At 39.1% G+C, this 14,252-nt stretch overlaps 2 protein-coding genes across 2 annotated transcripts in view; one reads left to right on the forward strand and one right to left on the reverse strand.

The window, feature by feature from the left end:
* map2 (microtubule-associated protein 2) overlaps nt 1–2,867 on the forward strand; it is a 71,461-nt gene extending 68,594 nt beyond the window's left edge. Inside the window, 2 exon segments of the mRNA XM_036128632.1 lie at nt 1,005–1,117; nt 1,391–2,867. Coding sequence (XP_035984525.1) covers nt 1,005–1,117; nt 1,391–1,612 — 335 coding nt within the window. The 3' untranslated portion in view covers nt 1,613–2,867.
* Nucleotides 2,868–6,007: 3,140 nt separating this feature from the next.
* On the reverse strand, nt 6,008–13,332 carry myl1 (myosin, light chain 1, alkali; skeletal, fast). The gene is made up of 6 exons (XM_012878229.3): nt 13,085–13,332; nt 12,211–12,238; nt 10,572–10,715; nt 9,089–9,262; nt 8,915–8,992; nt 6,008–6,548 (listed from the first exon to the last, which is right to left on the reverse strand). Exons 1-6 carry the CDS (start codon nt 13,214–13,216, stop codon nt 6,520–6,522), a joined length of 585 nt encoding a protein of 194 aa, XP_012733683.1. The 5' UTR covers nt 13,217–13,332; the 3' UTR covers nt 6,008–6,519.
* Between the last annotated feature and the right edge of the window lie 920 nt (nt 13,333–14,252).

The raw sequence follows: 14,252 nt of genomic DNA on the forward strand, positions 1-14,252 counted from the left end.
ATGTTTCTCGGCTGGCCTGGGAACGCCTTGGGATTCCCCAAGTGGCTGGGGAGAGGGATGTCTGGGCCTCCCTACTGAAGCTGCTACCCCCGCGACCCAACCCCGGATAAGCGGAAGAGGATGGATGGATGGATGGATGAAAACAAGCAGTCTGGAATAGGCACCTTTCAAAGCTGAGACAACTGGAGCAATTTGCTCATGAGGAGTGGGCCAAAATACTTGCTGAGAGGTGCAGAAGTCTCATTGACAGTTACTGGAATTGTTTGATTACAGTGGGAGTGTGTGATTGTGTATTACCATAATTTTTTGTCCATTTTTACATGTCCTGTCTGGCAGTGTAGCATTAAGAATAGTTGTCTTAATGCCAAAGAGAGCCCAACACATATTACTTACAAGTGGAGCATTACTGCTTTCACTATAGTGCTCTGCTTGATTATATATGCATAAAGCTTTATTAGATTTTATTCGGGGACTATTTCATGTTCAATGGACACAAAAACGGGAAGGTAGAAGAGAAAAAAAAGAAGAGAAAAAGATTAGACCACATGCTAAACTGTCAAACCTGAAAAAATCTTGTGAGCATTTGTTTTCTAGCCCCCCTTAGCCAATATGGGCAAATTACAACTGCAAATACATTGGGTTTGTTTCTCTCAGTTTTTGAACATATGGAAACTTGATAATTTTTGCCCTCTCTTTTTTGCAAATTACTGTAGCTCAAGCCATGTTAAATTGGATCCAGAATATATGGGGAAGTCCTTTTACAAGTCTTGCCAAAGAGTTTCAGATGCATCAAGATTGAGATCTGGGGATTGAGTCGACCATTCTAACACGTGATTATGCTAATAAAATACAAATAAGTTGTTAATGGTAGCATGACCAAATGTGAAATAGTATGAAGGAAATAGTTGCAAGGCACCATATTTGAAGTGTCGTTTTTTATTTTTTTTTTATTTTGGTTGTTTTTGTTTTTTGTAATTGGTCATATTCCTTCTCCTGGTGTTCAGGTGGCGGTAATGTGCGAATAGAGAGTGTGAAGTTGGATTTCAAAGACAAAGCTCAAGCCAAGGTGGGTTCACTGGAGAATGCACATCACATTCCTGGTGGAGGTCGCATAATGGTGAGTGTCTAAGTGCTAAATGCTTCTAACGCATCATGCAAGGAGAGAGGATTTGTTTGAGACGTCAAATATCTACAAACACGTATTCTGTTTGGATTGATTTTTCACACATCATGGTATCTTTTTTTGCTTGAGAATTGAAAAGCATGTGGATCAGTGTTACGATCAGAACATATCTTAAATAAACTGATGAATGCAGACCAGAAGGCTGTTTAGAGTTGCTTCAAACTTATTCTCATGGTATTTTTGAATCCCATTTCCTGCATTTAACAGATTGAGAGCCACAGGCTGACATTCCGCGAGCATGCAAAGGCCCGTGTTGACCATGGAGCTGATATCATTGTCCAGTCACCTGGTCTGTCAGGCTCCGTCTCTCCCCACTACAACAAGGAAAGCCAGCTGTCATCCTCTGCCAGTCTCAACATAGTGGAGTCTCCACAGTTAGCAACCTTGGCCAAGGATGTCACTGAAGCCCTAGCCAAGCAGGGCTTGTGAACACTGGATCCCCGGATTGCTGCCTTGCATCCTAGACATCCTCACCTTTTTGAACTTTTCTGCCCTCTCACTCACCATCCTGAAACAAAGTGGTTACCATTGATGCTCAGCAAACAAAAGTCCCCTTAACATCTTTAGCTCAACATCCATCACTAAGCAGAGACTAGTCTTAGAAGCTACTGTGTTTTGGTCCTCTATTTTTAACCCTAAACATGTGTTTCTTTCTGATTTGTTTTGTGTATATTTCTTTTTGTTTTAAACGATGTTTTGCATAGAGTTAGACTGGACGTTTGCTCTAGACTACGTGGTATATCTGTCAAAGCTGGCTTTACTGGTCTTTGATCAGTGTTTTGAAGAAGTGACAGCCTTTTTTCCCCCTACTTTAAACAACTGAAGACATGATCTGTACACCATGCCACCGTTTTTGTTCTTGCTCAGCAAACATGCATGATTACCAGATCCCCTTAACAACAAGCATCCTTACTATGAGTCAGTATTTTGACTCAATACATGACGTATTTAAAAAAGAATAACATAGAGGTATCTTTAAAATACAACTTCTTTCCCATCCACGTTGTCAACACATTTTAAGACGAAGCAAAAATATGGCTATAAGATATTACTTTAAAATGGCATTTATGCAAGAACCACATCATGTTATGACAAGCATGTATGAATCGAATATGAAAAGAGGCTCTTTTGTATTTACAGGAAAAAAATAATAATTTTAGTAAATCATTTCCTCATTTATTGGATAAAATAAACAAGTTCATGTTTTGTAGGTAATAGATGTTTTATAGTGTAATGCTTGGTGACAATGTCCGAGACTGATTTGGTGTTGCTGAGGGATGCATCTCCGTCCTGTCAAACAGCCGTGCTCACTTAAACCCGCTCAGCAGATCTATATAGAAGCCTGTTCAAAACACCTGGGGCTCGTTCCTCAAGTATCCGTCCTAGAAGGGATTTCCTCGAGTAGTATTAGGAATTACCAATAGAGGTTGATGTTTCCATCATCAAAATTGATGCTGATTGCTGTCTGAGCCACAGAAGACTAGATACTCCAGCAGATAAAGCCGCTACCCCAAAATCTGTGTGTGTCCGGTGTGCGTGTATGTGTGTTTGTATGCATTTGGTGCAGATCCCGTGCCGTTTTATGGAGGGACGCCACTGTATGTGGGTTGTTTGTTGTGATGTGTAGGATGATGAAATAATGTTAAGAAAAATACTTTTTAAAAGCCTTAAATATAAAAAAAAATGTCATGGAAAAATGTACACTGGGAGAAAGAACTCAGTTAGCTCCTGTTATATCTGTTTGGACAAAATGTTTGGGTTATCTAGGTTTTTTGTTTTTTTTTCTCCAGACACTGTTCGTGGTATGACTCGCCTCCTGCCCAATTACTGCCCCCCCCCCCTCCCCAACTGCAACAGTTTGTTTGCTTCTGTGTTTTTTCTGCATTCCCCATCTCTGTGTGCCTCTCCCCCACCCTCCTGCTCCACCCTGCAGCAACTCTTAATGTATTTAAAAGGTCAAGTAGATGTATGCAGTTTTTCTCCTGTTGATATGACACCAGTTATTATAATTAATGACAATAAAAATTACAAAAAATGTAAAAAAAAAAAGGCTTCTTGCTTTTGTTTTTTCTTTTTGAAACGATCAAAAAAGAATATTGACATTAATTAGAAATACACATTAATGCATATGCAGAGTTTGATGCCAGTCATTTCATTACAATCTGTAGCCTACTAATACACTGCACTTAAAAACCGGGGTACCTGCTTGATAGAATTGATTGGTAAATATTCCTGCAGTACATACATTGCAATGCAAAAGTAGTAATACCCTTTGAACTACATCATGTTTTGTCTTGCCATAGGCTATTTTTATTTTTTTTGGTCTGGGCTTTGACTAACCCCTGATTAAGCATTGATCTTAGCATCCTATTTTAAATTCTTAGTTCTGGTTGCAGGCTTATGGTTATTGTGCTGGAGTATTGTCTACAATACTAAGGTAACAGCAAACAAATGATTTGTGATCTTGCCCTCAAAGGCAAGGCGAATTTATTTGTGGAGCACATTTCAGTACAAGGACAACGCACTGTTTGGACAAAAGAAAAGACAGATTTTGTTTTAGCAAAAAATATCTTCCACCTCATAACCTCTAAGGTTATGAGAAAAAAATATCTTGGGTGAGAGTTTCCTGTTAAGGCTTTTATAGTGTAGTTGATACATAGATCTCTGTACTACTAATACATATTATATCTCTGAAGACAGATATCAAAATTATTATTTTTTTCCATTAATATTTTTGTAGTGTTTTTAATTTATATTGACATAAACCTCTCCGTGGTCAAACAAGAACAAAAAAACACCCTTTTAAGATACACATCTGTATGTTTTCTAAATATAGAAAAGACAGCAACCCAAAGTCACGATTGTAGAGTCTCTTAACATTCTGGTTTGGTCATTCTTGTCTTTAGTTGCTTTCATCCACTTGGGATATGTTGTCCACGCCTTCCACAAATGTCTTGAGGGGTCTCCATATATTTTTAAATAACTCGCTTTTTCCTTTTTGAAGATATGTTATTAATTCCAGGGGTAAAGTCGTCAGCATGTCTGATCCAGTGCATGATTCCAGGTAGTGTTGTTTTCTTCCAGAAAAGTGCACTCAGTCTGCCAGCTTGTAATAGACACATATCAATCAGCAGCTGTTCACATTTGGTAAACAAGATATTTTTGGTACGCTAGTATGAGAAAACCCGTTTTCAATGCAATGTCCTTTGAGAGCAGATGTTCTATGGTTTGTTTAATCGCTTTCCAGAACTTTTTAATTTCCCTGCATTCCTAGAAACAATGAAATAGTGTTGCCTTTTCTTCTGAGCATTTTATGCATGTGTCTGTATACTAGTATTACAGCTATTTAAATTGGCTGGTGTAACATAGATTCACATTAACCATTTATACTTCAATAGCCTTAAGCGTGAATTGTTTGTTTGTGAGCCTTTGTACAGACAGATTGCCATTCCTCTAGTGGTCTTTTCTCCAGGCTTTCTATTTGAGTGTTGAGTCTTTTGCTTTGAATAAATGATGAATGCTTCATATTTTAAATTAAGCACAAAAAAAAGGATTTTGTCTTGTATAAATGCTGCTGGGTAATAATCTTGTACTATTAGAGAACCTTTTTTTTTTTTCCTTAAAATGTTGACACATTAGGACGAAAATGTTGGTTGAATAACAGAGTTGAGCATATGGCTTGCATGCAGAAAATACTTGCCAAGTCTTCTTTACAAATACCACAAACATTTTGGTAATGTCACTGGGTTGGGGTGGCATCTCCCTCACTGGGACAACAAGGCATGTCATATTTCCAGGTCATCTCATTGCAAAGAGATATCATGGTGGGATTGCCCAAGCAGTAGCTCCACTCTTGGGGACCGAACTCAACCCTCCAAGTCGCCAGAGCTTGTCTCCACAGAGCAAGGTTGTTTAGAAACAGCCTTCAGAAATTGTGGAATGGAGAGCCTGTCTGCAGTGGTAATATAAACCCCGCTCCAATGCCAGAATGGCCAACACAACCACATCTACTGGTTGGGATGCCTTCCCACAACACCGTGTAGCCAAGCTGGTGATCAGCAGGAGACCGTATCAGGCAGTGGTGGTTGTGTAGAGATCACCCACACACTTCTAATGCTCCTGTTTGCTCAGTGAATAAGTTTAAACTGTGAATGCACGGTGTTTCTGTAACGTTTAAGCATCCAATACACTAGACAACTACAAACAAGACTAAATGGCAGAACAGGATTTTTGGCTTTGACAGAGATGATTTGGTAATTGTTTCATGGAGTGTAACCCACATACCTAACTGTGCTGCCCAACCCTCAAATGCATTTTCCTTGCAGATGTAGGGAATTAAACAGGCTTACAGCCGTAGCTGAATGTATTGGAAAGTAGCATTGTTATAACAACACAATTTATTTTAAAAAATGCTTGTATTTGAGGCTAAGTTTCTATCTAACAATGGAATTCAATTACTATTTCTATTCCATATCTTCCTTTGAAATTTAGATATTATAGTGTAAAACTTCATCAAAACAAATTAGAGCTCAAAACTGGACAAACCATAAAAGCAAGCATTCATATAGTTTAGATATAATAGTAAATTGTAAAAAAAATAAAAAAATAAAATGATATTAACCTAACCAGATTAATCTTTTTTTATATATTTCATTTCCACTCAGTTCTACAATAGTTTTGAATGCCGTGTCTTAAAGATTGGTAAGTAGCTAGATCACTAACAGAATATTATTTAGTATTGGGGAAAAAAGGCTTGTATTAAATATGTGTTAATGTTTACTGCACATAAAGGTGAACAAAAAATAGAGTCAAAGCAGTCTGGAATAAAATGGGAGTGTGAAAAGTTTATTGTGAAATGGCAGAGGATACAATAGCTTAAGACTCAGGGATGGGTTGAGTGAAGGGCAAATTGATTTGATCGGCCAGTCCTGGGCCAAACCAGTCACCTACATGGCAGCTAGACAGCCAACCAAGCAATAGGTGGGAGGAAATGGGCATCGGTATTCCACCTCCCCCTACAGCACTGTTCCTCTGTAATAACAAAAACCCCAATGAGACCACGGGACCTGGATGAAGGAAGAAACGCCTCGTTGGCAATCATTACTGCTTTCCAAGTCGCAGGAGGAGGAAGAGAGAAGAGGGGGGGAAATAATAAAGCACCATTTCGACAAAAGAAAAAAAAAAGTTGGATTTAACGAAACAGGGTTTCAAGAAATGACATCTCTTAGTCCTTTGTGCCCCCCTGCTTCCACAGATGATTCAGGAAACAGCGAGTGGATGTCGCGACACCATGGGGTCTGCACTAGTCGATGTTCGCCACCACAGTGGCAGGGTCCTTACACAGACATGATGTGCTTGACAAAGGCTGCAGATGAAGACCAGGGCAATATAGAAAGAACAGAGTAGAAAAAAAAAATAGATGAGGAAAAAAATGCCCAGAACATTATTACATAAACTAGTAAAACCACATAAAGAAAAAAGAAGAAAGCTGCAGTATTCATTACAGCCTTGTCTGATGAATTGGTCTGGTTTATGCACCACATCTGTGACACAGTGTGCTAATGTAACAACCTCCTGTTTCAAACATGAAGGCGATGTAGTCATAACTTAAGAATGCATTCTATTTTGCAAACACTAGAGGGAGACTAAATGTACATTTAAAGGGGAGGTTCAGGGTTGTTGTGGCGGGGTTCTGTTAACAGGTTGAAGCAATTAATATCTTCTTGCCTGCAGTAAATAACCCTCTTGACATCTCCATTTAATACAAATATAGATTAATTGGTATAGGAGGCTGAAGCCAATGGCGGCCAACACTAAAGCAGACTTGGTACTTTATCCAAACTATATTTAATGTGCCATAAAACATACATCATGGTTGCATTTGGGTGTTTTTTACATAGAAGCCAAAGATCATCATCAGGTTAAAAAAGATGGTGCAATTAGGTTTGATAACCACGTAAATTCTGAATAAATAAATAAATACATTTAATCTGAGGTTTTTTTTTAACAGGTAGAAAGAAACGAGAGCATATCACACTGGTGTTGGCCTCTTTGGACGCCCCTTTACTTCAGGATCAATTTTGAAGTTCTTTTGTTTGTTTTTAAGTCTTTTAATGGCCTTGCCAGTGGTGCAACAGGTGGTATAAAAAGCATATTGAGTTTGAAACCACCTCAAAAGGTAATTGCTGGATTCTTCATTCTTAGGAAGATCGGTTGTGGCACACCACTGCAGTTGCTATATTTTCCATTGCCAATAAGTCACTTGAGTTTGCCAAAAGCACCATCCAAAATTAGACTGCGCATAATATTTTGTAAATGTGTACAGTATGCTTCTGATCTTACTTCATAAAACGATATAAAATATATATATATATATATATATATATATATATTACATACAGGTCATGTTTTATGGCCCTAAACTAATTCTACCAGTTCTGATTTATGATGTTTATGCTTTAAGTCATTCTTACCTTCATGGCAAACCAAAACTTCGAACAACATAAACTACAACTTAATTTCAATTAAGTCATTGCTAAGAGCCCCTTGATCCATAAATGATGTTGCTTGTTGTAGCTGCACATTCTTTTAGTCTTACTGAACTTATCTCTTGGTGTTCACTGGACTTCCACCTCAGGCAGAACCAGTGTCAAGCTTCTGACTGATGTGTGAGTGAGTGACACGAGGTCACGGCTGATACAACTGAAAATCACAGTAAAAATCTGTAAGTGCGCCATCTGGTGGCAATGAATCAACATGGCAGCTTATTCATGCCAAATTTAGCCATTTATTTGACCTGTTCTGGCGGTTAGCAGCTTTATTCACCTGATCAAATAAGTGAGTGGTTCCTGAGTTGATAATCACTGGTTGCCCAATCCAAATGTTATGACAGCATAAAGGTTCATTAAAAAAAAAAAAAAAAACATTCACAAAAACCCCAACAATGTTTTTCAGAGATGAGCTGGTGGGAGTTGTGTTTAGACAGCAGAAGGCCTGCTTTGGTCTTGGCACCTCTCGGACAAGCTGTTTGCTTCAGCCACAGGGACTGATTAACATGGATTTACACTAAATGATGATGCCAGGAAAGAAATACTATGACAAGTAAAATATTAATGGCCTGTTGCTTTTTTTTAACAGAACCTTACTTTAAAAATCCTGTATTATCCCTTTAAATAAATTTGTACAGAAGTATAAGATTAATGCAAAAAAATAAAATCACAACATTTTTTAAATTATTTTACATGTTTTGATGTAGTTTTTTTTTTTTTTTTTTTTTTTACAGAATGAGGCTAGTTGTGTATATTTTTTTACCTTTTTATTATCCATTTAAATTAGAGAAGCATCAGTATTAAAACATAATGTTTGATAATATGCAGATATGTCGTGATGGACAAGGCCCAACGGGCTTTAATCTCCTGGTTTGAGAGCTATTTTGGCAATGGGAAATAAAACATGATAACGCAGTGGCTACATCAACCTACTGGAAAAGCTACACAATGTATGTAAATGGAAAAATATGTTTCATATATTAATATATGTTATTATACATTGACGATTTCTCCCTGCAACTAGTCTTGATGAAGACTAGCTGGTTGGGGAAATCCCAAAATATAGCTTTATTGCTTTGGATTGATTTACTTTGCGGTTTAACATATTTCCATACTGCAGCTCAGTTCTTTAGTAGTAGTTATAGCAGTAGCACAAGTACTGTCACAGTAATTTCAAGCTCACCCTCATAGTTCACGCAGCCGTTCTCATCCTCCTGTCCTGTCATGAGGGCATCAATCTCAGCCTCGGTCATCTTCTCTCCTGCATGGGGGCGTCACAGAACACGTCCAGGGTCGAAAACGCACAGAGTATCATGGGTACTTCCACATACACCGCCAGGAACCCGTTCAGACTTACCCAGTGTTGACAGGACAATACGCAGCTCAGCACCCATGACTGTGCCGTTGCCCTCCTTGTCGAAGACACGCAGACCCTCAACGTAGTCCTCAAATCCTGCCTTGTTTGGGCTGTTGATGATGGTCTGAAGCATGGGCAAGAAAGCTTCGAACTCTACTCTCTTTTGGGCCATGTCTGCGTGAAAAGAAATGAACAATGGAAAGTTTACCAGTATATCCAGATTGAAATTTAGATAAATGGCATTTGCTTTCCTCTCTTATGTAATGTTTCATTTTCTCTTTTCTCCACATCTGCTGCAGGCTTATATATGAGCTCTCCCAAACCTACATTTATGATTATTTTAGTTTTTTCAATGACATTTCAGTGTAAAGTTACAGTGCTTTCTTAATACATTGACAGTAAATGGCACCCCTGAAAACATGCAGAAAAACTCTTATCTCGGCAAAGAGTTCCTTTTTACAGAACGTTTCGCAGTTGTTTAATAATGGAGATCTTAACTGATGTTTTGACGTCTCTTATCATCCCCCTGAGGTGGCATGGTAAACTAATATCTGAAACCTAGCTTTGTTTGCCACGGTTTCAGTCATTATAAAAGTTGTAATTATTGATTTGACTGCAGATGTTTCAAAGCAGTAAAGTAATGTAATGACTGCTAAGTATGTACAAGTACCAAAATGCTTCAGTAACATTTATTTCAGGAATTATTTGGGCATTAATAGTGGTGGTACTGTTAATTTCACTTAAAAAAACAAATTTTGTCTTAATAAGTAATCTCAAATTAAAGGTTGCATTTCTAATGTATTTTCAGTGTGAAGTTGAGCTCTTGGAACAAAAGTTTAACATATTGTAGGGCCGTTAACACTTCACCAGGGTTGACTCCATTCCTGAAGGGTGCTTAACTTTGTAAATTATCCTAGAAGTTGGTTTTACTTGATGAAATTAACCCTGTCAGTATTTTTTTTCAAAAAGCACGTCCAAGTTAATTTTCATAATCCTGTAAAGCTTATGCTGAAGTTCTGGTGCATATGTTTTCATACGTTTGCTACACTACTGCACCATCTTGTGGTAAAATGTTGAAATCTTCTCCTTTCTATCTGAACCTTTCACTTTTTTTTTTTTTTTGGTGTTTCCAATATCATAGTGGTAAATTCAGTGATTACTAAAAAAAAAAAAAAAAAAAAAAGGCATGGTAAAGTATTCAAACCAGTCCTAAAATCACCATGGACAAACCCAGAGAGCTACAGCAATGTTTATTTTGTCTTCTTTGGTAGTGACTGGTAAGCTAAATATTTGGCTGCTGATTTTAAACAGTTCTGCTTTCACACTTAAAGCCTAGAAGAGATTTAATTAAAGCACAGTAATTAAAACGTTACAATAAATGATCAATGCTGACCGTGAAACCCTTTTTTTTTTCAAACCAAATTTAAAACCTTAGGTAAAATGAAAATACTACATAACTTGAGTTAGTGGATGGTACTCTTACCCTCGGCTGAGGGATTCCCCAGCAGTTTGTTGACCTCCTTGTTGGTGGGGTTCTGTCCCAGAGCGCGCATGATGTCAGCGATCTGGTTGTACGCCACCTTGTTGTCACCCACCCTGTCGAACAAGCCGAAGGCCTCCCTGTAGTCTGTCGTGTGAAGTGAAAAGAAAATATCACCACCCCGATGCTACAGTGAAACGGTTTTAATCAGCAGTTATGCATTTGGGGTATGTATGTAAGAGCTTCTGGGTGTGTAGTGCTGGAAGTTATATAGCAGGATTTCTGCAAGGGTGGTATCCCCTTATACGTTTCTACAACAGGGTATTTGCTTTTGACATAATTTTGTCAGGTTTTCTTAAGTCTTTTAAATTTTAATTATCTGTCTAGTCACTGCATTTCTGCAGCTTCCAAAGCTTTAAAGTCACTTCGAAAGTAGTACGATTATCATAGTAGTTTATTTCTGAAAAAAAGCGCAGCTGTTGCACAACTGCCAGCAGGTGGGAGCAGCTACTCTGCTAACCGACAAGGCAAATGCACAACAAGTGCAAGTCGTCCAAGAAGGCAGCGCGGTGTTGCTGGCTGAATGGGCCCGACTGCTGCCGAGCTCTGTCACCCCTCACACTATTTCTGTCTCAGCTGTCTCCTTCTGTCACAGTAGGACTCTTTTAAAAGACCACCTTGGAATTGATAAACATAGCTGAGAACACGAGCCCCTCCTTTAAAGGCAAGGCCCTCTGTGGATGAGAGCAGAGTAAAAGAAGGGAGTGCTGACTTTAGTGTAACAAGCAGCCGGCCAGACTGGGGGTCTCGTCCTGTGGCGACCTGTAGGGACTAGCAGCGCCCAGGTGCTTCTTTTTGTCAAAGTCCTATCATTTCATCATTCTTACTGTGACTTTTGCCCCTCCTAAATGGGATTCCTTTTAAACCGATCTTTAGATAGTATAATACATGAAACCAATATCAAGAATCAGACACAGCTTAATTTTGACTTAGTATACCAAAGCCCATTAATCGTTATTGAGCTCTGTGCTGCATTTGTGCAATCTTTTTAATTTAATTCGACACTGATAGCTTGCTGGCTTTGATTGCTCTTCTGCAGCTGCAAGGGAAAGTTCAATCAGATGTGCAGATGTTTTGGCACCACAAACTAACTGTTTTATTTAATTGAGGCTTAATTATTCTTTTCTTGCAAAACCCGCCGCTTCCCGCCGTGCACATCATCTTTATACATGACACGATGTGTTTACACACAGGCAAGCTTCATTTTGTTTTAGTTGTGTCACGTGTTTGCTGCACAAATCTGAGGAATGGCTGAAAGATGTTTTTGTGACATTTTTAAAGCTTTATAATTAACTAACACCTAATTCATTTAGCCAGTCTTAGATTTCACCTGACAGGTGATATTCCTGTCAAATGTCAAAAACACAGGAACGGCTGAGGTCACCACCTGTTGCCGCATCTATTACAGGTTTGCGTTGGACTGTTATTTTGAAAAGATCATCATTTGACTGATATGTCAAGCTCTGAAGGTTCTGGATAGTAACAGATGAATCTAGCTGTAGGTTAAGTCAAATGTAAGACAGAGGAAGTCTTGAGCTGTTGGCAATGTGCTGTGATATTCTGTGGGCAAGAGTTTACTTACCTTCAATCTGGTCTGCGCTGAATTCAATCTACAAGCCAATGCAAAGCAAGAGCGTAAGTTTAATACACAAGACACATCATAAAAAAATATTTTTAATTAAATCATTTCAGCACAAACGAATCCCCACAAAACATAAAAAAAAAATGTCTCTGCTGTCATGAAACTTTTTTTTTTTTCCGTAATTTTGCCAATGCCGGCTTGATGTAATTGCACCTGATCTGTAGGGGTCCATCTTTAGCCACATTAACATGTCCACATTTGGAAACAACACTGAATTGCCATCCAGCATTAGTCGTCACTCCTAGTCCAATCTGGAAGCAGCTGGGTGTGGTCTAAAACTGGCGTGAGCTATCCAAGGTTCTGCTTGTTCTCTGCAGCCCCATTCACTGCTGATTGAGGGTTACTCTAAACACTAACTTGCTCTCAAGATACTTCCATAAACTTTAAAAGCTGCATCGAATTTGTAATTTATGTGACTGTGTCTGTCGTTTGCTTAAAGTGAGTCTCGCTATTGGAAAAAAAAAGTCACGATGCTTCATATTTTCATTCATTTACATTTTCAAGTATAAATGCTAAACGCAAAAAAGGTATACTGTCGGACGGTCAAGGTTGTACCCTGCCTCACGCTCGGTGACTGCTGGAGATAGGCAAACAGTCCCCCAGTAAACCCTACACTGATAAGCTGGCGTATGTAATGGATGAATGAATAGATGGATGGAGTACCAAATAAAATAGGTTAAAATAACCAGCACAGAATAGATCTGTCATGCAAGTTTTAGTGGAAGACCTGCAGTTCCAGCCAATCCCAAACCGTGTGTATCCTATCCCAATCTTCCCCACAACATATTAGGTCATGCTTTCATTGCCATAGTACCTTGACAGAGGACAGGTCGACCGCGGGAGCTGCAGCAGGAGCAGGCGCCGGTGCAGGTGCAGGTGCTGCTGCTGGCGCGGGTGCAGGTTCTGCCTTCTTTGCGGGAGCTTTAGGGTCCTTCTTGGGTGCCATTTTTGCTTATAGTTACAAAAAAAACGACTTTGTCCCTGACGCACCGACAATTACCGACTCGGGTGACACAGAAGGAGTGCAGCACAGAATGGAGGAGACTCAGAGGAAGAAATCATGCTTTGGCCGTATATATATCAGGCTATTTTCTGTTTGACCCCCAGCTGATGCCGTTCCCTTCTGAGGATTGGATGGCAGATGGGAGGGTGTGTGAGAGAGTGATGGGCTTCTCTCTAAACATGGAACTTAAGATTGCAGGCCAGAGAGAGTTTCTCCATTCCTCTAATCAAAAACAAAAACACTGTGCACACGGTTTGAAAGTTTACCTGCATGCATGAAATGTAAGGTAACACAAATTGGGGCACAGTGTTGCGTTTCATGATGGACACACTCAGAGCTGGGATTTCAAACAAAACTTAGAGACAGATTGGTCTCACCTTTGGGAAATTCCTGAGATGGAAAAAAAGGACTGCCATAGTGTCCTGCTATTTGTGGTGTTTAACTGGGAGAGCTTGGTCTAAAATCACCACAAGATCTTTGAGTTTGTTACTGTAAGTGAATCACACTGTCAGTGATACAAACGCTGAATGCAACCTAGGGATGTTTTAGGTTAGCTGGGCCAGTATCCATCTCCATCACTTCTGAAATGGCGGCATTAGGTAGCTTGACGTTTTCAGATAACAACTGTGTGGCTTCAGCCATAAAAGCATTTAAAGCCATTTAAAGCACTGCTGCTGGTACCATTTAAAACTTTGATTGCTCTCCTTAGAAGTGAAAAGAAACCTCTAAAGGTAGCACAATTTTTGACAAAAAAGTACAGAATACAAAGAGAACAGGGCTCCTATTGCTGATGCCAAGATAGTTTATTATAATGCAGGTCGCACAATATCACTGACAGCTGACTGTAGAAAATGTAGTCGCACGGCAGTTTTATTATTGAACAGGACGCACTATGTCGCGCTATCACAGCCAAGTTCACTTAGCTTCTAGGCGGAGATATATTATTTCACAAATGCTTACAGAAGTGGTCCGCATGTCT

This window comes from Fundulus heteroclitus, unplaced genomic scaffold (assembly GCF_011125445.2).
Source record: "Fundulus heteroclitus isolate FHET01 unplaced genomic scaffold, MU-UCD_Fhet_4.1 scaffold_105, whole genome shotgun sequence".
In the NCBI taxonomy this organism is placed as follows: Eukaryota; Metazoa; Chordata; class Actinopteri; order Cyprinodontiformes; family Fundulidae; genus Fundulus; species Fundulus heteroclitus.

Bases quoted from the DNA above. Each gene is read 5' to 3' on its own strand.
- myl1 (XM_012878229.3), bottom strand. From the start codon at position 13,216: ATGGCACCCAAGAAGGACCCTAAAGCTCCCGCAAAGAAGGCAGAACCT. The intron at 12,239-13,084 runs GTACTATGGCAA...ATTGGCTTGTAG, and splicing joins TCGACCTGTCCTCTGTCAAG to ATTGAATTCAGCGCAGACCA. The intron at 8,993-9,088 runs GTAAGTCTGAAC...GCCCCCATGCAG, and splicing joins TATTGTCCTGTCAACACTGG to GAGAGAAGATGACCGAGGCT.